The sequence below is a fragment of the Seriola aureovittata genome, chromosome 3 (assembly GCF_021018895.1).
Source record: "Seriola aureovittata isolate HTS-2021-v1 ecotype China chromosome 3, ASM2101889v1, whole genome shotgun sequence".
In the NCBI taxonomy this organism is placed as follows: Eukaryota; Metazoa; Chordata; class Actinopteri; order Carangiformes; family Carangidae; genus Seriola; species Seriola aureovittata.
Window position 1 is genome coordinate 8,640,191 of NC_079366.1, and position 24,783 is coordinate 8,664,973.

The 24,783-nt window shown below is 42.6% G+C and overlaps 1 protein-coding gene across 2 annotated transcripts; it reads left to right on the forward strand.

Moving 5' to 3' along the window:
- Positions 1–537: 537 nt before the first annotated feature.
- Positions 538–24,701, forward strand: ccdc85al (coiled-coil domain containing 85A, like). 2 transcript variants are annotated; one of them, XM_056366762.1, is made up of 4 exons: positions 540–1,344; positions 2,713–3,811; positions 20,772–20,829; positions 23,534–24,701. In XM_056366762.1, the coding sequence occupies exons 1-4, from the start codon at positions 1,099–1,101 to the stop codon at positions 23,550–23,552; spliced, it is 1,422 nt and encodes a 473-aa protein (XP_056222737.1). In that variant the 5' UTR covers positions 540–1,098; the 3' UTR covers positions 23,553–24,701. The 2 variants fall into 2 exon arrangements, with proteins under 2 accessions (XP_056222746.1, XP_056222737.1); XM_056366771.1 differs by lacking the exon at positions 20,772–20,829 and having other exon boundaries at positions 538–1,344.
- Positions 24,702–24,783: the final 82 nt, after the last annotated feature.

Sequence of the window (24,783 nt, forward strand, 5' to 3'; positions counted from 1 at the left end):
CAAGGCTACGCTCGTATACTGGGACTTTTGATATTAGTCTGTATCGAAACCACTTGTTATAGGCCTTATTTTTGAACAGCCTATATTTTAGTGAATGAAAGTCCACTAACTGATGATTACGTCTACTCAAGTTAATACTTTCAATTTAAATACTGCACTGCAGTGCACTTTTAAAAACATGGGATGTTAACTCAATTTAAATCCTAGGTTGCAGTGAATGAGTAAGCTGCTTGAGAGAAAAGGTGGTAGAACAGGACGTCACGGAGCAAAAGTACTTTTATTTAAACTATTTATAAAACAGCAATAGCATATTGAGTGATTATATATGCTTGTAAAGTCGATTTACATTTTCTGAAAGCAAATCTCTGTCCAACTCTCTGTTAATGATGCGTTTCCTGTCACCACACTTTCAGCAAAACGCCAGTGTTCATGAGGGATCTGAGGGAAACCTGTGTTTCCTATTTCATTTTAAAGTAAATCGGAGAGGTCTTGAACTCAGCATTGCAGGTAAATTGTTTATGAATGTGAACATTAGGTGGCGCTGTAACCCAGCTGTATTTTTGGTGAGGCACAAACCCCTGGGGGGAGAGGGCTAAAGAGAGAGAGAGAGTGAGAGAGGCAGAGGGAGGAGGAGCGGGGTGGGGGTTACTTCTCTCCGTGTTTCTGCCGTGCACAGCAGCGAACTCCCTCCTTTCTCGCAGTGCGCTGAACCTACATGCGGCAGGTGTGTGCACCGACTGTCCGCGAAGCTCTCCTCACATTGACTACATTTGGGACTGATTTTGGATACTAAACCGAGGCGGTAACTCACGTTGCAGGTCGGCTGCATAGAATCCACCTCGGTTGTGAGGATGTTGCAGTGAAAGGCAGCAGAGCATCTTCTCCACTGCTTCGCACTCTGCCGGCATCGTCAGCTGTTGCTCTAGCAGAGAGTGGAAGTGTCGGGAGCAACAGAAAAAAAAGGCCAAACTATGCGACTGATTTCCAAACGGTAACCGTTTTCCACCCAAAGTCGACCGGGGAGCGGATGCGAGCAGAGGTTGTCAACGAGCCTCTGAGTATTTTCTGCCCTTTGACGGTGCTGGAGGAGCTGTGCCAATGGAGAAAGCGACTCCACCGCCCCAGCCCCAGCTCCAGCTGTCGATAGCGAAGACTGAAAGTCCAGCGGAGGACATCTCCGGTCTGTCTGATGAGGAGCTGCTCAAGTGGTCCAAGGAGGATCTGGTGCGGCGGCTGAGGCGGTCCGAGGCCGACAAGATGAGCGTGATTCTGGACCACGGGAATCTCATCCGAGAGGTCAATCGCAGCCTCCAGCTGCATTTGAACGAGATCAGGGGGCTGAAGGTGAGGGGGCGCGCATCGGTGAAAGATGAGATCATAGGTTTGGAGCGCACCTGAGAACGCGCATAGCAGGAGGGATGTTTCAGCTAGCGCCTCGGCAAACGTGGTGTGAGAATAGATGGCATCGTTGAAGTTGATTGTGCCATTGTGTAGGCCTGTATGAGGATCTGATGTGGATGATACGTGCTCATATGCTTTTACGCATTCTTAACCTAGGGCAGAGTTGTAGTTTTCATTTAACTTTTGCTGGGAGGTGGGAAATTCAGGCTTTTAAAAACCAAATGGAATTTTATTAACAAGGGAAGCGATACTTCCACTGTATCTATGCAAATCAGCTTATAAAACACAGGGCAAGTAAAAGTACAGCAGGCCAGTAAGGGAGAAATTCAAAATCCTCCTAATACTTAAAAGGAGGGCATCTCCCTCTGTAAACCTACAGCTCTGTTCATATGCCAGTGCCCAAATCTGGCGTCCAGATCTCTCTCTGTCTACACACACCCTACATTCCTTAAAAAAAAAAAAAAATCTGCTCATAAATCTACAATGTGTGCAGGATTATTTGCCTTCAGGACATTGTGGCATTTGCTTTGAAAGTATATGCAGGCATTATCCTTCTCAGTAACCTTTACCCACTGCCTTCATTTTCTGCACCACTAATAAGAGGAATATGGCACAATGTCCACAATGTTTACAGTAAAAGCTGAGACACAGCCTGAGGAGGCTCACATGAAGCACACTGGGATCATTTGGCTTTTCTTTGAGACCTGGTCACCTCTCCACTCATCCAAGCTGCCTAATCACACAGGAAAGAGCTAGAGGGTAAGAAAGGGAGAGAGAGAGAGAGACAGAGCGATAGAGAGCAGGGAAGGGAGGAATAGTTAAATCATTACAGAATGAGAGAGGAGGAAAGAGGAAGGTATGTTAAAGTAAATGTTACTTGGTATAAAATGTTCCGGACGTATGGTTTCTCTGCCCTCACCCAGCTGTACTCCTATGTGTAGTCCCTCCATATCCTATAGAGCAGTCTAAGCCACATTATGTACTTCACATTGAATGGTACACAGTGAGTCAGTGCTTTTATGGGAAAGACAGAGAGGATTAGGATTTCGTTTTATTATGATTGCATACAGCGTTTATATCAGTGCAGTGAAGTGGATTGAAATTGGACAATGGTTGCAGCGATTTACTTTGAAATGCAATTACACAATAGAAGTAAAACTATTAAGTTTCATATCAAATGAAAAGCATGTTTGTGTTCCTTTTATGCTGATTAGCATTGTCTGTATTTATGATGATGCCTAATGCTTAGGCCTAATGCCCAGCTCAACTCATCTCTCCTTTCCTTTTGTTTCTGCCTTCTCTTCCTCTCAGGACATTAATCAGAAGCTGCAGGAGGACAACCGTGAGCTGCGGGACTTGTGCTGCTTTCTGGACGATGACCGTCAGAAAGGAAAGCGTGTCTCCAGGGAGTGGCAGCGCCTGGGACGATACAGTGCCAGCATCATGCGCAAAGAGGTGACGCTGTATCTCCAGAAACTCAAGGAGCTGGAGCATCGACAGGAGGAGGTAATCCGCGAGAACCTGGAGCTGAAGGAGCTCTGCCTGCTGCTGGACGAAGAGAAGGGGGTGGTAGTTGGAGGAGGTGGCAGCGGAGGAAGTGGAGGCGGAGGGGGTGTAGGGACAGGAGGGTGCCGCAACTCCATAGACAGTCAGAACAGTTTACTGCTGGTGCCTGGGCAGGGGCTCCTGATGAGAGACGTGGGGGATGGGAGCAGCACTTCCAGCGCTGGGAGCGCTGACAGCTCCGATCACCCTCATCATAAGCAGCCTCACCTGGCTGTGGGAGTGGGTGGAGTTGGGAGTGGTGGGGAAAAAGGGAGCCCTGAGCTTGTACATAAACCCAGGTGTAGCAGCATCAGTGGAATGGGAGGAGGAAGCGGAGGTGACAGGGAGGTGTCCAGTCCCGAGCACCCAGCTGGGCGCCATCGAAGTACAAGCCTAGAGTACCCATACACCCTGCCCCAGCTCTGCCGACCCCGCTGCGGCTCCATATCCGTGCCTGACCACAGTCGAGCCATACGAGGCCTCAGCCCGGAAAAATATGGGAAGAACGTGGGCCGACGCAGTCCGGAGCAGCACCCCAAGCACCACAGCTCTGATCTCCTCCTGGGCCAGAGGCAGCACTACCTGGGCCAGGGAGGAAGCGGGGAGCTCTTTCAGAGGCACCACAGGAGCAGCATAAGCAGTACAGGCTGTGGGAGCCCTGAGCCCCGACAGGCACATTTAGGGACCAGTGAGCACCATGAAAAGGGTTGCGTGGTCCCAGGGGGCAGCCCCGAAACTCATAGGCACCAGTACAGTATGAGTCCTGACCATGTGAAGTTTGGCAGCCCTGTGAGAGATGGGCAGAGGAGGCCAGCTGGAGACGAGCTATCGCCACATCATCGGAGCATCTACAATGGCATGAATGGTAGGTGTGTGTGTGTGTGTGTGTGTGTGTGTGTGTGTGCGCATGGAAATGTCTTTGTGCTGGTGCATGTGAAAATCCTGTGTTTCAGTCTTCTAATTAACATCACCCCCCCTCAAAAAAGCCCCAAAAATACTTAAATTATCCAACTTTCCCATCCACACAACCTCTTAAATACAGTGGATGATGCTGTGCAACATCTTTCACACAGAAACATACACAAATTCACATGGACTCAAGCCACACAGACACACTCAAGGACGCACTTGAGCACCAAAAATTAACACAAAAGCCTCTCAAGGTTTTGGTAATTTATTGTTTTCTCTCTGTACCAGAAGGATACAGTAGGATAGAGATGTCTTTTTTCATCTGTAAATATTCAAAAATTAGTTGTGTGATCAGGAATGCACTTATTTGATTGAGAAAAAAAGAGTCTCTCCTCCTCGCTCTAAGTGCTGCAAAATTTACAGCAGTATTGATTTTTTTTTTGGCGTCTCTAGAGGAATGTGGGTTGGCTCAGTGGATGAGAGAGAAAATAAGGGGTTCAGAAATATTTATTTTACATGTTCTGTTTCTAAGGTGAACAGATTCAGCTCAAAAGATCCATGCTCAAATTTCAGCTAGTGGTGTAATGTTACTGTTGGCACAAAAACACACACACACACACACACACACGCACACATGCACGTACTATAGTAGACAATGAATTACCTCCAAATCTTTTCTGCAGTCATGCCCATCTCAGTGAGATCAGTTAGAATTAAGGACGTTAGAGAGAAGGAAGAATATCAAAGTACCAACTTGGCGGCTGTTTAAATACCCCACAGTGGCTGATAATGATTTCTGGGGGAAAAAGTGCTGAGTGGCACAGAGCTGGCAGAAGCTAAAGGACAAATTCCTCAAGGTGAAAAATCTACCTGACTTTGCAATATAGGCTTAAATTACAAGAGAAACAGAAACAGTCTACACAGAGCCGAGTAAACCCAACACTCACAGGAAGGGTTTCAGTTACCTCTCATGATGGTCTGTCAGTATGTGAGAATGTGTGCTATATTTACTGAATGACGAGTCATTTAAACCTATTGATTAGCTGGATTCATGTGTTTCATTGTAAATAGACAATTACAAGGCAAAGACCCAAATTACTGGTTACAGTGTGCTATCTTTGCTAACATTCAATGACCTTAAAGGATCACTCCACAGATTTTACACATAAGGATAGGTTTAGTAGAGTAGTAAAAAGTTGTGTAATGGCTTCCGTGGCACTGGAGTCAGACAAAATCACCCCAATGATGTCACTGTGATGTCATCTGGGTCATCTCAGCTTGAGTTTGGAGACTACAAATTTTTAACAGAAATACTTACAGTCTAGTGGTAAACATGCTCTCTCTAACCATTCTGCAACCTCTATGGATTGCACCAGATTTTTATAAAGACGCACGCAACTTCGTTTTGCATCATCATTCTGTTTCTATTTTAACTGTATGTGCACTCCGTAGATTTCAGACAGATTTCAATCTTGATGTAACATGAAACCCATATGATGCCACATTAATACCTCACAAATCCTTAACTGGAAAATGTTGTGAGTGCACAGGGCACTCACTGCCCCTCGAGCCTGGTGGTTTGCCAACTGTGGCATAACTGTTGTGAACTTAGCTCAAAGTGAAATGCACGCAGCAAATAGCCTTTAACCAGGTCCATAAAGACTTCATTAAGCATGTGTGTGAGAACACTTTGAGCGTGCATGTGTGTTGCCATGGAGTCATATTGGTATATCACGGCTTACTGTCTGTCAGGATGGCTGTTTATCTCTATCATGAACATGTCCCCCCTGGCTCGACCATGCCTCCACTGACCTGACAAGGACAGTAACTTCAAGTGTCACAACACAATATTTACAGGCAGATCAAGACACGCAATCAACACTTAGCCAGAGGTTGGAGATTTTGCTTTTGCGGGGCACATACTGAATTAATTGCTTCAGACTTTAACACAAAAATACCACCTGCCTATTGCTGATGGATTAAAATACACCAAAACACCACTCAAACCAACCACAGTACAGACGAAGAAAAGGAAGGATAAGAGTAATTGATAGATGTAGAGAAAGAGATAAGAGAAGTAAAGAGACCAGCTTTGTGGTCAGGTCCATGTGTGTCATCCACTGACCCATCCTTACTGCCATGTCCTTTTTTGGACGAAGAGGGAATTTAATTCCTGTGACGATGTAGTACACTCTACTCGCTTGGATTATCCTCTAAGCCCTTTGCACAGTATTATTTCATTTTTTATGTATTTGCGCGTGTGCATGCGTGTGTGTGTGTGTGTGTGTGTGTGTGTGTGTGCGTGTGTGTGTGTGTGATTTGGGTGGATGCGCTAAAGTGTCCCATCCAGGGTCACTGTGGCAGTGTAGGGTTTTTATTCAGACAAATGAAAGTCTCATGTTCATGTGACACTCAACAGCACTGAAGCTCAGGCCATTTAAATTTCTGTCAAATCCAAAATGAAAGCAAAACAACTCTCAGACCTCTGCAGCCTTTTAATACATTCTGCCGTTACATCTTTTGGGAAGCTTATCACACATATTCTGTTATATTTGCAGCTGGGAGAAAGGAATACCCCAACGCGACTAAAAGCACTCTTAGTGTCACTGTGCAAAACATGACAGAGATATTCACTTCTTCTTCTAGATGAAAAAAGCCAGAATAAGCATAGCCTTTTATCTCTGCACTACGTGATCCAGAAAGTCAATAAGTGGTGTAACTAAAAAGGCATTTGGAGAATTCATGGAGTACTAAATGCATAAATCAGAGATAACATAACTGCATGTCACTTTGGAGTTTTACAGGTTTCTGTACAATAAATGTTGTCTTGCCCATATAAAATAATGGGCCTGTAAAGCCTGTGAAGACGTTGTATGGGATACTGAGCTTTATAAACAATGGCACCTTCAGCTCAGTGATGACCCAGATCAAAAATATCAGCCCTTCCATGGATATAGATTCCCTTTTAGTGACAGATAATCAGCCATGAACACTGTAGCCTTCTGACCCAGACTGGAGGGGTGACTGTTCGCTAAGCCTATAGGATCTCTGCACTGCAGAGGGTCTTTTTCAAAAGGAGGAGAGACTTAATCATGTTTTCTGCTTTAGCAATCACAAGTTCTGCATATTAGCTTAAGCTGCTCAGAAGATCGAGGAGAGAAAGAAAGGCCACAAGGGAAAAAAAAGACACTACTGTGTGTTGGAGAACCTCTGCCCTTGTGTCCATGTCTCTTTCACACACACGCACAGACTTGCACACACACACACACACACACACACAAACACACGCACACACACACACACGCGCACACAGACATACACATACACACTCACGTTTATATCATGCTAGAGGAGATTACATTAATTTCCTGGAGACGCAAAAACTAACCACAATCTAAATCTAACCTTAAACCAAGTCTTCACGTCATGATTTACTTTAATGTGACTGTGGCCCTGTTCAGACCTGGCATTAACATTTGTCTCGAGTGATCCGATCACACACACACACACACACACACACACACACACACACACACGCACATTGACAACAGACCCATCCTTAGTCGGACTGGCTAAAAACAACAATACATACTGTACGTGTTTTTCTGCATATAGAGCAGGGAAGTGAGATCCATTCAAAAGTGGTGACTCAAAACCCATGTGGAGACGCATGTTATTGCCAGGTCTGAACAGGGCATGTGTCAACAGACATATGTCCCCACAACATGAGTAGTACACACACACACACACACACACACACACACACACACACACACACACACACTTGCCTTATAAATATGCAGTTTACAGTGATAACAGTAGCTGGTGTACCACTTGAAATTCTTCATTATTTTGGAAACTGTGCGTTCTTCATTTCAAATGCTTTCTCACCAGCAAACACTGATTTTGCCTCCTGAAATGAAAACTGTTGCTAACAGATTTAATTGAAGCTAGCCAGCTAGATAATGCTAACTCTGTGAGTTGGTTGAAAATCTTGCTTTTAAATGAAAACCATGTAATAAGGTCTTAAATATGCAACTGACAGCTATCAGATATCATCATATATGATGATGTTGCTCTAACTACAGATACTCAGCACTTCAAGCATGAGGAGAAATCAAAGTCTGACATGCCTGGTTTCAGTTGCTATAAGCTATGATCAGACTATTTGTTTGAGGGAGTTGTTTTGCGAATATTTGATTTAAAAAAAAAAAAAAAAACATTTTCCCTGTTTCACAGAAACTGAACACAGAACCAGAAAAGTGTTTGGTGAACTTTTACATATTCATTTCTAACTCCATTTGGTGTTTTCTGACTCAATGAGAACTGACAAACGCTGGCAGCATGGTCCAACGTTTTTTTCCTCCACTCTCGATTATACCATATCTGATTAAATTAGCAAAGATCATGGCATTGTCTCATTGATTCTGTTAATCTCTATAATTGTAGCATCAGTTCGGACTATCCAGCTCCTCGGGCTGTTGTTTAGAAGTGCTGCTGCCTGTCAGTGCTACAGGAATTCATCACTGAAGCTTTGGCCTCAGATAATGTTCTCCCTCTCCACAGTTACTGAGAAAGCGAGGCTATCTCTCGCTCTCTCTCTCTCTTTCCCTCCTCTCCTCTCTCTTCCTCTCTCCCTCCATCCTAATTGGCTGCCAGTGTGAACAACCAGCTGTCTGACAGAGAAAACTCTGATTACAAAGCCTTCTTTCTGGAGAAGGCTAGAGGATGTACTGTTTGCCAGGCTGAGCTGAGGAAAAGAGGGTTGAGGAAGTATTTGAGTGGATTACTAGCTGTTTTCTACCCCTCCTTCTCCCCGTCTCTTTCTATCTCCCCCTCTGTAACATATCTTTTGCTCGTCCTCTGACTCCACTCTATCGTCTTCTTCCTCACTTGTCTGCCAAAGCAATGGATGGAAAGTATCCCCTTGACAAATTGTGAAGTTTCGCAGCCTAAGCGGCATGAAGAAACTCAAATGTTTGTCACAGCTGGTTGGCATGAAAGGATTTGAGGGAGCATTAGGCTGCTGTAACTCAAATGGATTAGTATTATTACCCAACAGCCTCACCTGTATCGCCACTATCCCACTAGCTTTACCTTTCATTACTTCGTGAACTTGCTAAACTGGCATGATGTTTAGATCGACTAGTTCAAATAGCTGCAAATAAAAGTAGTATTTTTCATTTTCTTTAATGAGTACGTATTCCCTGCTTCCCTTTTTTTTCATCATTTTAAACAGTAGAGGAATGAGAGCAGGTTAAAAACTCCAGAGATAGTCAGAGCTTAGGGCCTTTAGAGATGTGGTATTCTCAAGGTGGATGTCTTTATCAAAGATCCACAAATGGGAAAATGTTACTTTTAAATGCTATCGTGGCATTTGAATTTGTAATCACACCCGAGACCAATTATCCCAAACACCCTTGCCTATAAGCCATCGGAGCAGCCATTAATAACCAAGGAGTACATGATGAGGCATTTTGTTTATCTACCTCTGGTGCATATCCTTGTCATTTTTAATCTAGGTGCCATCAGCCTCATGCTCCTCCTGGATGGAGCATAGAGCCATTTATTGCCTCTTTGCTTTGTACTACTTAAACAATACAGACTTATTTTTGGTCCTATACTGGTAATTTCAGCCAAATACTCACAACTAGAGTAATGTCAGAGGGAAATGGAGTGTGAAATGTGTGTGACAAGAGAACAGAAATGTTTTTGAAAGGATAAATTATGAATTAGGGAACGGAAAGGAAACAGATTATGTACTGCAGCTTTAGCGCAAACATTTACAATATTATGAGCCTGCACTGCATCTGGATGCTCCAATATTCAAATGTTTAATGTTTTAAAAGATCATTGAACAAGAATATGAACATGTTGAGCAGTTAACTGTTGCAGGATGCTCCCAAAAATTTCCCCTCCACCAGCAGCTCCTAAGTAGCTGTGTGAGTTATGAAGGAGGCTGCTTGGCATGTACTAGCGTTGCTCCAGCCCAAACCCCGGAGGAATGTGACAAATGTTCCACAGTAGCCCCAGTCATCCGGTAGACACGCAAACCCAGTGGAATGGAGAACAGTCTTTGTCCTCTTACGCTGCGCCAATGGGGAACGGCCCACTGAGCTGAGAGGAAATTAGCTCGCTAGGCCAGGTAATTAACTGGAAGTTGAGAGGCTGCCATGTACGAGGGCAGGACTGGGCCTGAGGGAACCTCTGTCAGTCCCAAAGTCAGCAGCAGTAACCACATTTAGCAATGTTACATTTACTTCAGCTGTAGCTGTGTGTCATGCTGAGAGCCGGCAGTCTGAGGGTGTCAGGTGATCAGGTGGGGGTGAAGGAGGAGAGTGGAGCTGGATAGATGTAACTGAGTGCATGTTTGTGCAGGCTTTCACTGAGCTGAATGTTTAATTGACTATAGTAAGAAGAACTGATGTCCATGTTTGGCTGAACCGCAACAGCAAGGCCAGCCCTATAAGCGTGAATGTCTCTGACTGACTTACTGACTGACTGATCATAATTCTACCATTGGTCAGCCAAATGCCACTTGAGTTGGAGTTTCTCCACTGGCTGTTGTTCTTTTAAAATGAATTGGCACAAACGATCTCTATCGGGGGGGCGCTTACAGTCTGCAGTTTTGCCAACATAGCAAATTACAAGTGAATGGTCTCAGTTCGGTTTGCTTCATGTCTGCATTGCGGTTCACTGAACCTGTGCATTGTGAACACAAAGCACTGCAGGCTCCTTCGCATTTTGCCATTGTATTTTAGCCCTGCCGCAGACAGATCACATGCTATTGCACTCGGACCCATGGCTGCTGGTAACGGCAGCGAGGCTGGTGGACGAGGAGAATTTTTGATCCGAGGAAACAATTACTGTACTTCTCCAAAGCAGTAAAGGTCTGGGAGCTCCAGAGGAACTATAGTGGGAACAGTAAGAGGCTCCGTCAGAGCTGAATTGGTCCACAAAGAGAACTGAGTCCTGTTTTCTGTTGGTCCGCTTTAAGAGGACTGAGTTTAGTTCATTAAAAAAGGACTATATGTGAAAACAGCTTTATTGGGAATTCAGCTGTATTGAAAGAGAGAAGCAAACAGATAAAGGGCTGAAACTGGCTGGCACCAGGCAGAATGCAAATAGCCTAGGACAGGGTCCAGCTATATACTAGGTTTTGACATAGTCTTATTTTTCACTGAGCCTCCTAAGGAACATTAAGAGAATAAAAGCACAAATCAATGAGTATTTTCAGGTTATATCTGCTTTGTACGACTCAAAGCAAGTCAAAGCTACTGTTAATATTAACATTTTCAGGATATGATAAAAATTCTAAAACATAGTGTAGCACAAGAGGAACACAGTAGAGAAGAGTCATCAGTTATCAAACGGACACATTTACAGCAATATCTACCATTTAAATATTCACCTTTTTTATGTAAATGTTATATCTCCTTTGCATACCTGTCTCATATCTGAATAAACGCCAGTCACTTTGAAGTAGAAGTCACAACGGCAGTATCACCAGGACACACCTGGTTACAATTCCAATACATATTGTCAGTTTTCCTCCACAAAATGTTAGATATGTGAATCCCAACTTAATATCTTGTAATTCTGTGTTTGTCTACTCATGGGCATTATAAAAGAAGCAGCAGAGGTCTAATACATGATGAACTTGATGACTTTTAGCGCATTCCTTGCATTCATGATGTTCATTAATGATGGCTTCAATGGCAGTACGTTTTAAAAATACAGATCCACTGTGAGATAACAGCGACAACACTCCTCTACCCTCAAATCATAACTTTTCAACAGCATTGACACTCTTCCCTGTCATGTACCATGCATACCATCATGTTGAGGCTGTCCATAAATGTCTTGCCATGTCAGAATAAATACATTTACATAACAAGCTCTTTTTTTCTGAAGGACAAATGCCATCAATTTAACAGGTAAATGAAGACAGCTTATAGTTAGCTATCATTAGCCATCAGAAGCCACTGAAGAAAAGCTGCATTGTTAAAACCCTTTAGTGTGTGGAATTGAGCAGTGGTGCATTTTATGCTTCTGATTCCAACTTTTAATTTGTCTGGGGAAGAACGTGTTATTTCTTCTCTCAACAATTTACACAGTCTCACTTTAATGCTCGGCTAGTCTTTCTGTGGTGCCGGTCTGTTGTGCATTTGTATCACTGCTCAAGCAGCAGTGATGAGCTGCTTTGCTGCTGCCATCACAGCGATGGTTTTTACAGCTCCAACATCTGTTAACAGAGGGATAGAAAGTGAGATAACATAACGGAAACATAACATGTCAGAAGCGCTGCCGCTGACAACATTATTATCTCTCCCCACTTTCACAACACCCAGGATGTAGTTATCCATTTCCTGGGGCTATGAATTTATCTCCTGCCCATATTGTGCATTATGTGCATTTGATGTAATGTTTTCTCTGATGAGGATGACAGCAAAGGCACGTGTGCAGCTCCCATTACTGCGGATGAATGGGCTGATCTTACCAACTTGAAATGATTGGCACCACTGTCATTATATTTATATCATTATCTCTTACTGGTTCACTTTCAGCGATGTCTTTGGGTCTGTGAGATTTCCTCTTTGAGATATTGAAATCAATTTCATTACCCCCCACTGCTCCAGACTGACTGGCTCATTTCCCTTACTGTTACAGCAAAAGCTACATTTAATTACCCCTTTCATCTGGCTTCGTGAGCACTTTAGCTGCAGGTAAGACATGAAATTGAGAGAGTTCTTGGTTTGCTTTGAACCACAGTAGATGACCATTTTCTGTGCCAGTTTCTCTAAATGCAGGATGATGAATTCCAGGAAAAACAGTTTTATATTGACATTTCTTCATATTCAAGTTGCATTCAAGAGATGCAGTGTTTTTTTAAAAGTGTTAAAAACCTAATTTTCACTTATTCAATGTGAGAACAGCTGTGTGAAATGTGCAGTATTTTAAGAGTAGAAAAATGTAAAGTCTTGTCCACACCTATATGTAACCCCACAGGCATTGCACGGCAGCATTCATGTCAACTCTTCCTTCAGGCTTTATGTCATGAAACATTACCTAAATTGTACATTACATTGCATTATACTGAAACAAACTGCCACTACAGATTTTTCTTTTTGTTTTAATATCTGACGCAATACATCGCATTACTTCTAAATGCAAAAGATTGTGCAACTACAACTAAATTTGTTGTTTTCATTAAGGAGGGGGAGAGAGACACAACAGTGTGAAAAAGTATAAACAAGTTTCAAAGGCTTGTGGGGGCTGAGAAGACAGAAGTCATTAAATGCAGACCCTTGGTGAAAAAATGAAGCAGCAAAGGATTCTGGGAGGCTTGAAAGTCCAACATCATTCACAGCAAGTGAGATTACCAATATTGCCTCTCTTCCCCGCCCACCTGAGCCACATACACCACAATCTTCTACACGCTGTTATATTATTCATCAGCACTGAGGAGTGATGGGTGGTGACATGTTAAAATAGGACAACAGCAGTTTATCTTGCAAATGTCTGCTTAAATATTTAATTTACCTTGGAGGATCATAGCAGAATCCATACCACACCAATGTGACTGACAATTGGGGCCCTTGCAGAATGTGGAGCGATGATGCGACACAGAGGACAAAAACAACAGAAGGAGAGTAAAGGCCTGATGTTGTGACAGCTCTCACTTCTATAAATCTTTCTGACAGTATTCTGTTTTTTTCTGTTCTGTTGATCCCTTTTGTTTAAATATGTATTTAAAGCAAGTGGTTGATTTTAGAACAAATATTTTAAATTTTAGCATCTGTCCATCATCATGCTAAATGAGCGTGTCTATGAATGTGTAACGACTCCTGGTAAAACTGATGCCTACACTCCATGCATGAATTTGCATGTGGTTGCATGAGTACACTCTCTTTTTTGATGTAGATGTGTGTCTATATCCCTCAGATCATAAAGGCAATATAACTGCACATACACAAACACACACACACACACACACACACACACACACACACTCAGAGACAGTCCTCGTAGGCTTTATCAGCCTACAGGGCACCAATTATCCAGCTCTACTCCACTGAGTGTCATACCTTCATCTGTCCACAGTCTACTCCATCCTCACCGTGAGCCACACTCCAGACCACCAAGGCTTCAAGTTATTTCCTGTTCTTATGCACTGCCATCATTCAATTCATTACAGCGCTCACGCAGTCGTCAGAAGACATTTAACATTAATTACAGCAATATGACAGGTCTTTCTCTCTCGTTTGTGTGTTTTTATTCTCTGCATAGTCTAATGTGACAACAAATGGGAGCTTAAATGATAAAAAATGTCATTAAAGCAATACTTGCAACGGATGTCTGACAAAATAAACGAGATACAAAAAGAAAAAAAGAGGAGCAATTAAAGAAAATCTTTTCAACCAATAATGTGAGTCTGAAAAGCTCATTACCAGCTGAGTGTTGGTTGGTTTTACGTTTCTGTTTGTGTATGGATTAAACAAACAAGATATAATGAGTTAATTACTGAGATTTAAAGGTTCTATCCAGGCTACTGCTGTCAGTCTTAATGAGAATTGCCTCCAAGCTTTAGCTCCATACTAAACACAAAGACATCAGAGCAATATATGTGTGTGTGTGTGTGTGTGTGTGTGTGTGTGTTACTTTTCACTGCCATTTGACGCCACTATGCAACATCACATGTCCTTGCATTGCTTTAACTATACCTTAACATACTGTCCAGTCTCACAATAGTCCAATGACTTTAAGCACGGCATACTGAATTACATATGAAAGTCCTCAGACAGCCATTTTTTTTTGTTTGAAAAAGCCTTTGTAAAGGACACCTCGATTAAATAAAAAAAAAAATAGAAATTAGTTATTCAACTTTAGCTTAGTCTAATTTCATTGATTTAACAAAGAAATACAGGCCACCAGGGTCTCTGTAACACTGACTGACAGCTAACGCATCTACAGCTGACAACCCGTGCAGCCAATCAGCATGCTGGTGGTACAATCTAGTGAAGCAGAATTGACCAAAGAGATGAAATTCCCTAGACATGAAGTGGTATCGACTTGGCATCACAAGACCGGGCCTTTCTGTGAGTCACTGTTAGCCACTGACCAAACACTGACTTGACTCCATAAATATCCTGCATATTGTTTCCACTTGGTGTGTGCGTGTGCGTGTGCGTGTGTGTGTGTGTGTGTGTATGTGTGTGTGTGTGTGTTATGGCCACGCATAAGCCCTTTATTATGCATTCAGGACTTACCCTCATGCTCCAGAGCTGCACATAACAGCACTGACTGCAGCTGCCTGAGGGACGTTAAGACAAGTAGCTCTCCTGCCAGGCATCCTTCCTGACTGACTGTCTGTCTGTCTGTCTCTCTGACTGACTGTCTGTCTCTCTGATTGTCTGAATGACTGCTCGCTAAACGGAAGGTCACTGATCTACCATGCAATCTCCACAGGCTTTCCTGCCCAGGCAGCCTGAATAATTTATGCGGCAGATTTTTAGGAGATCTGAGGGAATGGCCATGTGAAATTACCTTGCATTGATCCTGTAAGTTGAGAGAAGGGGGGGGGGGCTAACAGATCAGAGAGGGTTGAGAGATGAGCAGGGCCGAGGAGAGCAGGTTCATGTGTTCACTGGCTTGATTCAGACATTAAAAAAATTATACAGTAGTCACTCACAAATGCTTTATTGTTATTGCCTGGATCCCAGCCTCCTTGAATCATTTTGCAAACTTGTTGTTTTCCATCAAACTTTACGATTTCGTAAACAGTGCCTTTAAAAAAAAAAAAAACCCAAAAAACAAAACAGTTTTGAATCTCTTCTATGAACTATATGATGATGAGTTATATGGAGTTAATAACTGGTGTCTGGCTACAGAGGGGAAAAAAAGGGTTCCCCACCCATAACAGTGATTTATTCAGTGTGGGAGCAGCCTCTCCCAAGCCAATCTCACAGATCTCTTTGTGAGGAAATTTAGAGCCTTTCACTCGAGCTCTGATGTACAGAGGTGGAATTTAAGGGATCTTAGGCCCTGCATTATTCTGGAGTAATCACATTATCTATATACTCCTGCTCTGACCCGCAACGAAACCTCTTCCCTCTACACATCTCTCAAATCCCATTAAATCCAATTTTGGGTTTAACGCCCTGCTCATAACTAAATCAACAAACACTGTCCGTGTGTGCTGCACGTTTTTCTCACTTTGTAACTCTCCTTGAAGAGGTCACAGACGCTGGTTAGAATTCAGAAAGAGCAACTTTCATTAGACATTGATCAGGCTCACTCTAAAGGGATTCTCTGCATTTGGGCATATGGCTTGTGTGTGTGTTAACAGGACTGCTCTATCACAAGACAGCAGTTTGTAATCTTGTGACCTATGATAGTGTGACTGCCGACCTTGAGACAGCAAATCCATTTAAGCTAATCGTTCTTGTACATGAACAGTTCGAGTCCTAAGACCGAGAACTGAGTTAGCATGATACACTGAACAAGAAACTGTATTGTTTGACCGACATATTTTCTAACTCCTTGTGTTATACTCTAAAAATATATGTATACAGTAAGCACTGAAATTTCAGAGTGGCCATAGTGTCAGACTGACACAAATGACAATGCAAAGAGACAAAAATATCAAGCATCTGATCTGGCAGGGAGCTCAGGAACAGAGGGGCGCCACCCTTCATACAGCAGGGTGATGACAAGGGCCTGCCGTCGTGTGTTTATTTGACAAATCATCTGGAACACATCTGGAACTAATCACATCGTGTAGAGAACACTTGGCCAGATATTCATTTTGCACTAATATAAGCAACATGAATTCATGTTTCAGAACTCTGGCGTCAATCTAAAGCCAAACAAAGAAACTGCTGGGGTGTCACTTTGGACCACAGGACGTTTGTATGGATCCATCAGAGCACGTTCACACACAGTCCTGCTTTCAAATGTTCCATCTAAGCTACACCTCTTGTAGACTTTGTGTCTTTGTTTGAGTTGGGAGTCTCTCAATGGACCACTACAACCTGCAAGGTGAGGGTGACATGACAGACAATCGCTAACACTAACGCTAGCAACTTTCATTGGAAAAGAAGTTAAAGACCATACAGCAAAGCTCCATCTCTTCCATTTCTTTATTCTTTCGCTGCTGTTTCGTTTTGACAAACTGATTTAAAAAATGAAAAAAGCACTTAAATGTAAAATCCTCAATATAACACTTGTCAGGCAAACATAATTTCTATTTAATTAGATTCTGAAAAACATACAGTATATAAGGATCTCTTCAATAGTAATGTGGAGGTTGCCCAGAGAAAACACTCCAACCATCTCTGTTGAGACTGTCTCTGTTGAAAAAACAGATAATGAAGAGGACACTTTAAAAGCTGAAGTATAGACTGAACTTAAAGCTTCTGTTTAAGAGGAGAAAAAACATTATTCTAAATCCCAGTTTGTCATGTGGCTCACTTCATATGTCAAAATAAGGACGGCATTTGGACTGCAATAGTGTGGGTCAGCCCTATAAACGTGAATGTCCTTGACTGACTGAGTGACGAAGTTACAACTAGTGTTGCCAACTTATCGCCTTTGTTGCTAGATTTATTGTCTTTTCAGAGCCCTTTAGTGACTTTTAGTATCTATTAGATTGGGCTGTAGACTAATAGCTTGCACAGCCCATAGTTCAGCTCAATATTCAGCCAGCAGTAATGTAGCAGATCAGCTTGCTAGCAGTTGCGGTAGCTCAGCCACCCTCATCTGTCACATGGCCATTGCCTTGCACATCGTAGCTGTTGAGAGTCTCCGGTTTGTGTTATGTGTTAAGCTAGACGTATAGTTGTGTGTTAGCTATGGAGGTTATATCATAGGCTGTATGTAAAGATGGACGTAGCCTCTGTGACGTCACCCATAGGTTTCTGTAGAGCGGTTTCGAAGCTCAGTGAGCTGCTCCACCATCACCATCACCATCTTGGCAGTGTCTGATGCCGCCTAACTCTCGGCTATGGGCAAAGAGCTGGAGCCGAGACTACAGTGCATGCTGTTTTTTTGTCAAACATATGCTCACCCACCTGTCACTCAAAGCAGCACACCCTGAATTATGAAGAACTATAAGTCTTAGTAAAGTTTAAACGGGTGAGTCATATAAAAATCCACCCCTCATAAAGTTGTCATGAAGGGGGAAATTAGCTATAGAGACCAAAACTCTTTTCTGTACCAGGCTGTAAATATGTTTATTTCTGGAGTAAAGTTGCCCATTTTAACATCAGAAATCTATGGGGACTGACTCACTTTTGGAGCCAGCCTCAAGTGGCCATTGGAAGGACTGCAGTTTTTGGCACTTCCTTGTTGGCTTCTTTTCTCAACTCTGGAGGTTGCCGCTTGCAGTTGCTATGCTTGCGTACACCCACTCAAAAACATAACTACAGTCACCATTAGGTTGGTACCACATGGAGAGCATAAGAAATGTGAGTGGTCAGCTTGGGCCACTTGTGTTTTTTCCTAAAACTAATCAGCAGTTTTCTCCTTTGAGGTAACACACCTCCAGCAAAGCCATTTTCTCTGAAAACCTTCTATTCGCCACAAACGTCACTCTCTATTACAGTGAATCAAAGTATTAAGCACGGTTGCAAATTCATCTGGACATGCCAGACAAGTCTTTGTGCTGAGGAACAAAAGGGCACCAACTATTTGTGTGTGGTGAAAATTCATCTGGAACACATTGGAGACTAATAACCAACATAAATTCAGAGATGACTTATAAGGATTAGCTTATTCACAAGATGCATAAATTGTTCAATGTCATTTTTTTTTCTTAGCCTCAATCAAAAAACACATTGAGAAACTGCTGGGATGTCATTGCTAGACCATTCTACGTTTGTATCGATCCATCAGAGCACGTTCAGACAAAGTCCTGCCCCCAAATGTATCAGCTGAATAATCAGCCACACATCCTGTCGACTTTTTGTGTGTGTTTGTGCTCATGTGTTAGGAGGGAGCGAGATACATGCGATTGTGAATTTACTGCTTCCCAACAGGTCTATGAGCTCTGCTTTAACTGTGAAATCAATCCCATTCCCCACACCCTGACCTCTAAATGAAAATACCCTCCAGCTCACTGCTGCATTCCCCCGACTCTTTAAAGCAGTTTTCCTATCTGTCTGTGGCGTCTTGCCCCCCCCCCCCCCTACCGTGATAAACAGAGTAAGGGAAGGGCCAGGGAACGTAGCAAAGGTAGCCCCTGGAATCCTTCACGGTCACAAGTGCGTTATGAATGTTTAATGAGAGATGTTGGCGCACCAAGGAGAGGAAATGTGCTGAAAACATGATTATGGACTCATGGGGAGGAAACCGTTGGTGGAGGGAGAAAGAGAGACAGAGAACTATATCAAGCAATGGAGCAAGAAGAAAAGAGTTGTTTTGAAGGGCAAAGGAGGTAAAGAGGGATAACATTTTTTTTTTTTTTTTTTGTAGACCGCCTAAGGCAAAGGCATTTTCCACCGCTTTACCGAACCAAGTCCTTACCAGAACTGCTCACAGAGCCACTGAAGTATGAGAGCAAATACTGTATGTCCTGTATTTTAAAATAGCTTCAGATTAACTCCGTTTTTTGGACAGCAAGAGTTTTCCTGAGAGGCAGAACTGAAAGAGCAAAGGAGTATTTGGTCAAGGATGTCAAGATAGAGTCAAGAGCCTGTTTTGTGTTTAAGGGCAGAAAAGCAGAGTGCGATAGTGTGATGTCTGTACACTTTTCAAAGTGTGAGACGGAGCATGACTGAACTTCTAGTGGACAAAGCGTTTCAGTCCGTCATTCATTAAATAAAATCTCTCACTCTCTACCCCCACCCTGTCTCTTTGTCTTTGTCTTCCACTGTTTCACTTTATCTTTTAGTCTAAGATTCGACACACTTGATGATTAAAGCAGAGATAAATCTGTCTGCCTGTGGGCTGGCGTGTGTGTGTGTGTGTGTGTGTGTGTGTGTGTGCCTGTGCACACTATGATTCACATTTAGCCACCCTATGAAGGTTGTTGCCGCTCCGCTCGCTGTCAATCGCACCATTGCAGCAGAGATTGAAACAGACGATGGGGAAATGTGGAAAAGTTGTAAATGCTGTTCTATACAGCGGCCATAAAGCTGATGCTCCTTGTACTATTTACTACCCATCTACATCGTTGCTTTTATCACGTAATGCTTTGAGTTTATAGGAGAAAACGATAAAAGGTTGTCTAACGAGATGCAAAAATGTACAACGTTGTTTTCTGGCCATGAGTTGGAAGCAAGGGGAAACGGTTAGCTTAGCTCTCCTCAAAGTAAAACATGCCCCCAGCAGCGCCTCTAAAGCTCACTAATGGACATGTTACATCTCTCTTGTTAATCCGTTCACGAACACAGATGTAAAAGCCGTAGTTTGTGGTTATGAAGGGAGTTATGCGCTGTTACTATTCTGTGAACAACAGCTGTCGGACTCTGTCAGGGGCTGCCAAGCAAGCAGTGGAGATGCTGCACATAAGTGATGGGAGGATGACTGTTGTTGGTCAAGAAATAGCTTCACCACATGACTAAGGCTAGCACTTTCCTCTGGCCTCCAGTCTTTTTGTTAAAGCTAAGCTAATTGCCTCCAGGCTTTAGCTTCATACTGAACATACAGACATGAGATTGTTATCAAATCAGCTAATAAGTATATTTTCCAAAATGTCAAATCATTCCTTCATTCATAGTTCAGTCTGTTTATATGTGAGTGGTGCATTCATTCCCAATTCCACCTTTTATTGCACAGTATTTCCACTTATAACAAAAACTGGTATCACTGCATCAGCATGTTTTATTCAGTTTCTAAACCGACAGATGTCACCTTTAAATCTTTTTTTGTCAAAACATTTGAAACCTGTTTCTCCCTCTGTCTCTTTGCCACAGCTTTGATATCAGCCGGCTGCTGCACTAACAACTGTAGAAATGTCAAGCTATGGGACAGGTAAGAGCCCCTTGACACCTTGCCTCTTTTTCATAAACCTCTTTTGTGTTAATCAGAGTCTTTGGATTAAGGACGACAGCCAGTGAAGGTCATTGTCTGTTCTTTCCACAGACAATGGACAAGGGTCCATAATCCTGTAATTAGCTCCCATTATTCTATTTTACCATACAGTGTGCCGCCTTTAGCTGGAGTCTTGAAACCTATTTACATTTAATTATTGGGTTGGAGGGTACATGTGGTTTATATTAAGTAATTACAGTATAGGTACGTTTTCACTCTGTTCTCGTGCTAATCAGTAGGTGAACAACAAAATATTTTCTGCTGTGATCCTGTGTCATTGCAGGGTCGTTCTAGGACTTAGTCCGGTGTACTGCCCCCAGATGAGTAATGTGTTTGCGTGCTTGCTCTGGCCCAGGTGTAATCACAGTGGGTTTACAGTGGGACTATGGAGTTAGAGGTGACCCTGTCCCGTCCCTGTGTGCCATCCTACGTCTTCAATCAGGCCCCAGCGGGAGGGCGAGATGGTTGTGTTAATATTTAATGACTGCAAGACAAGATGTACGTCCCCCAGGAGGATAGTCATGCCCCCCCGGCCACTCCTGTCGCAGCACGCGTGCACTACCATGTATACTGGCATATGTCGCACACATTCTCCTAATCGTTCTTCCAAATATAGCGATTTTTTTTTCTTTGTAGCTGTGGATGAAAACATCTTCCTCCTTTTCTTTCAGAATTAGTATTTTCACCCCATCACTCCTACAATACCTGCGCTTTTTCAGCCCACTCCCACTTACCTCCATCCCTACAAAAATATCAATGACTCAGGTGAGGAAAGGAAGAAAGTGTACTTTATGTCAGGGGATGATTTGCGAGCTTATAGAAAAGCAACGGGGACGTACTAACAATACAGACTGAAGTCAGGTCCCACGGCCGTCCCTCGGCCCTCTGCTTTGGTGGAGACGGACGCAGGCAGGAACAAAGGGATCTGTCACTGATAAGCAAACACAAAAACCTGCAGTGATGAACATCTTAGTCACTCACACTCTGTCTCTTTCATTTGCTTCTCTGCACAGACTTTTTGCTGATTCTGTCTATTTAACTGCCTGTCTACCGATTGTATGAGAGGACAGGACAATTTGTAACTAATGACTTTATTAGCGGTTAATAAATCATGTGCTAACACATAATGGTTTAGTAATAGGCCATGGACGTCTTTTCTGTGAAAAATCCCCGTGGCTGGTGTTTATCCTCCGGTGCTGCAGAGCGTCTGGATCCATTTATGAACAGCTTTTTAACATTTACATCTGCAGACTTAGTGGATTATTGTAAGACCCCTCAGAAAGATGACCTTCAAGAATGAATTCAGTATCTGTGCTGGTGTGAGAGGCAGGAGACTTGTTCTTATCTGGCAAGGTGAATAGGCCTTTTTCACACAAGACATTTTTACGTCATGTCACAGTAAGAAATGTGACACCTGCTCTTTTTCTCTTATGACAGTGACACTAAGTCAAATATCTGCTGCTATAAAAAAGAGAATTGGTGTGGATTCGTATCTGTTTGTACTGCTAATGCGTGAGTATTAATCAGCCAAGTTGAGTAATGCTTCCAGAGTAATGCATTGCCATGCAGAATTTTAATCACTTTGCAAGCAGTTAACCAGCAAAAGTCCATACAAAAAAGGTCTGATCTCCCCCCCATGAAGCTGGACACTTCCAATTAAATGAGTCATGTAATCCAGACTTTACTCCTCCTGATCAAATAAACCTAAATCTGGGCCCAGACCAATAGATTCATAATAAACAACAGGTTCATTTAATGCTGATTTATTCCAAGCACAAACCAAAGAAAATTCTCCACTGTCTATGATATCATGTTGCTACCAGAGATACATTTGCCAGTTCTACTATCTTTGAGAGAGACTGTACTCTAATGCCTTCATGTAGTATTTATGTAAACAGACAAAAGGTTCAAGTGTTCCCGACTTTTGCTGTAATTGGAGAGCAATGATAGAATTTAGGCATAAATCCAACAAGGAGCATCTTGATGGGAGGATGAATAAACGGTTGTTGGTCAAGAAATAGTTTCACCACATGACTGAGGCTAGCTCTTTCCTCTGGCCTCCAGTCTTTTTGCTAAGCTAAGCTAATCGCCTCCAGGCTTTAGCTTCATACTGAACATACAGACACGAGAGTGGTATCAATAGGCTAATAAGTGTATTCTGTCAAACTATTCCTTCATTCATGGTTCAGTCATTCTCACTCCCACCTTTTACATAGACAGCATTTCTGCCGATAACAAATACTTGGGAAATGCAGTTTGTGACCGATGTGATTGATGGTTTATTAAAAAGCTACCCACTCTTTATTTGAACTTTTTTGAATAATTCATCTATGAATAATTAGTAAACTAATTATTGTAATCAATAGTAATTAATACCTATAATTACAATTACTCACAAACTATAACCCTATATCCACTGAATTTACATTTTCTTTTGTAAGTTTGTCATAATTTGCTTTAACGTTATACAAAATTTGCTGAACATCCTCATACTGACCTCCAGTGTAAACCCAGGCACACTGTGGCTCAGGTCTATTTGTACCCTGGTCTTTCCTGTTTACACCAGTCAAGGTTCAAAAATGCACCATAAGAGTCATACAGCACTTATAATATCTCTTCTTGTTCTTCTTCTTTTCCTGTACAGCTTTGATGCCTCCTCTTGACCCCAACTTGACCAGTTAGGCTCCTCAAACAGAGGAGGGGTCGCAGTGGTACTGCCCTCCTGCGCCTCTGGCCTTGATAAGACACGAGGGCCCATGGGCGCCGCTGTCCATGGCTCCGCATGGTCTGTCGCCCATGGCCTCATCCATGTCCACAGCCCTGAAACAGCCTGCCTCCATTTTTTCATTTCTACATATCAAGAGTTTAAGGGGAGGGGAGTTTCTTGCGAGAATGCTATTAGTACGGTTGGTACAACTGGAAGACTGCCACAGCTATAAGGATTAGAGTGGATATCTCCCCTTGCCAACTGTGACACAGCTACCTCCCAGAGAGAGCACCCAGAGAGAAGGGGAGGGACGCTGGGGATCGGTGAGAGGAGACGGAGAGGACTCTGCACTGTTCGTGCTGCTACCCCCCTGTTTACAAATGTAGATCATTGGTGGAGAAGCACATAAATGAAACTTTCTATACCCTGCTGTTCTCAACTTTAACTATTTTCCTACACTGTTTCCTCTTTCTCTCTTCTACTTCCCTCCTTTAGCCCCGCTGTTGTCCCATTTTTTTCCCGCTCTCTCCCTCCTCCCGTTCATCTTCAGACATTCACCATCCAAAGTGTATAATGAGACTGGTGTAATCTAATGTTCTGTCTCTCAGTCTCCAGATCCAGCCGATCACATGATTGCCATCGTCTCCTCTCCTTTCCTCGTAAAATTCTGAACTTTTTCAGCCATTTAAACTGAACTTAAAAATAAAACAAAAAATTTGTCAAAGATGTTCTAGCAAAGAAAAAAAAAACCCAACTTTTCCTGTGTCTTAAACCAAGATGGTCAACATTACTAGCTGCTGACAGATGTTCTAGTTCCATAAGATGCAATGTTCAGGTGTAATTTTTCTTTTTTGTATTATCTTCTTTGCTCCCTTAAAGCGCCTATATTGAAGCTGGGGAGAAGATTATACGTTTCTCCATGTTGTTTTATACAAGGAAGTAAAGTTCAAGTAAAAAGTAGATTATTGGATTAGTTTTCTATATATCTATATATATAAATATAATATGATTATTATTTTTGACTTACTGGTATTAGAACTATTATATGAAGATGCATATGATATATATATATCAAATAATAAACAGACTTCTTTATGTAAAAGTGCATCAGTTGTTCAGGTTTTATTTCAGTGTGCTGAAATGACATGGAGGTGAGTGTGTGCTGACCTTTGACCCTTTGACCCTGC

Excerpts from the sequence above, each read along its gene's own strand:
- ccdc85al (XM_056366762.1), top strand. The coding sequence starts at position 1,099 with ATGGAGAAAGCGACTCCACCGCCCCAGCCCCAGCTCCAGCTGTCGATA. Across the intron at positions 1,345-2,712 it reads ACGAGATCAGGGGGCTGAAG|GACATTAATCAGAAGCTGCA; the intron begins GTGAGGGGGCGC and ends TCTTCCTCTCAG. Across the intron at positions 3,812-20,771 it reads CATCTACAATGGCATGAATG|CTTTGATATCAGCCGGCTGC; the intron begins GTAGGTGTGTGT and ends TCTTTGCCACAG.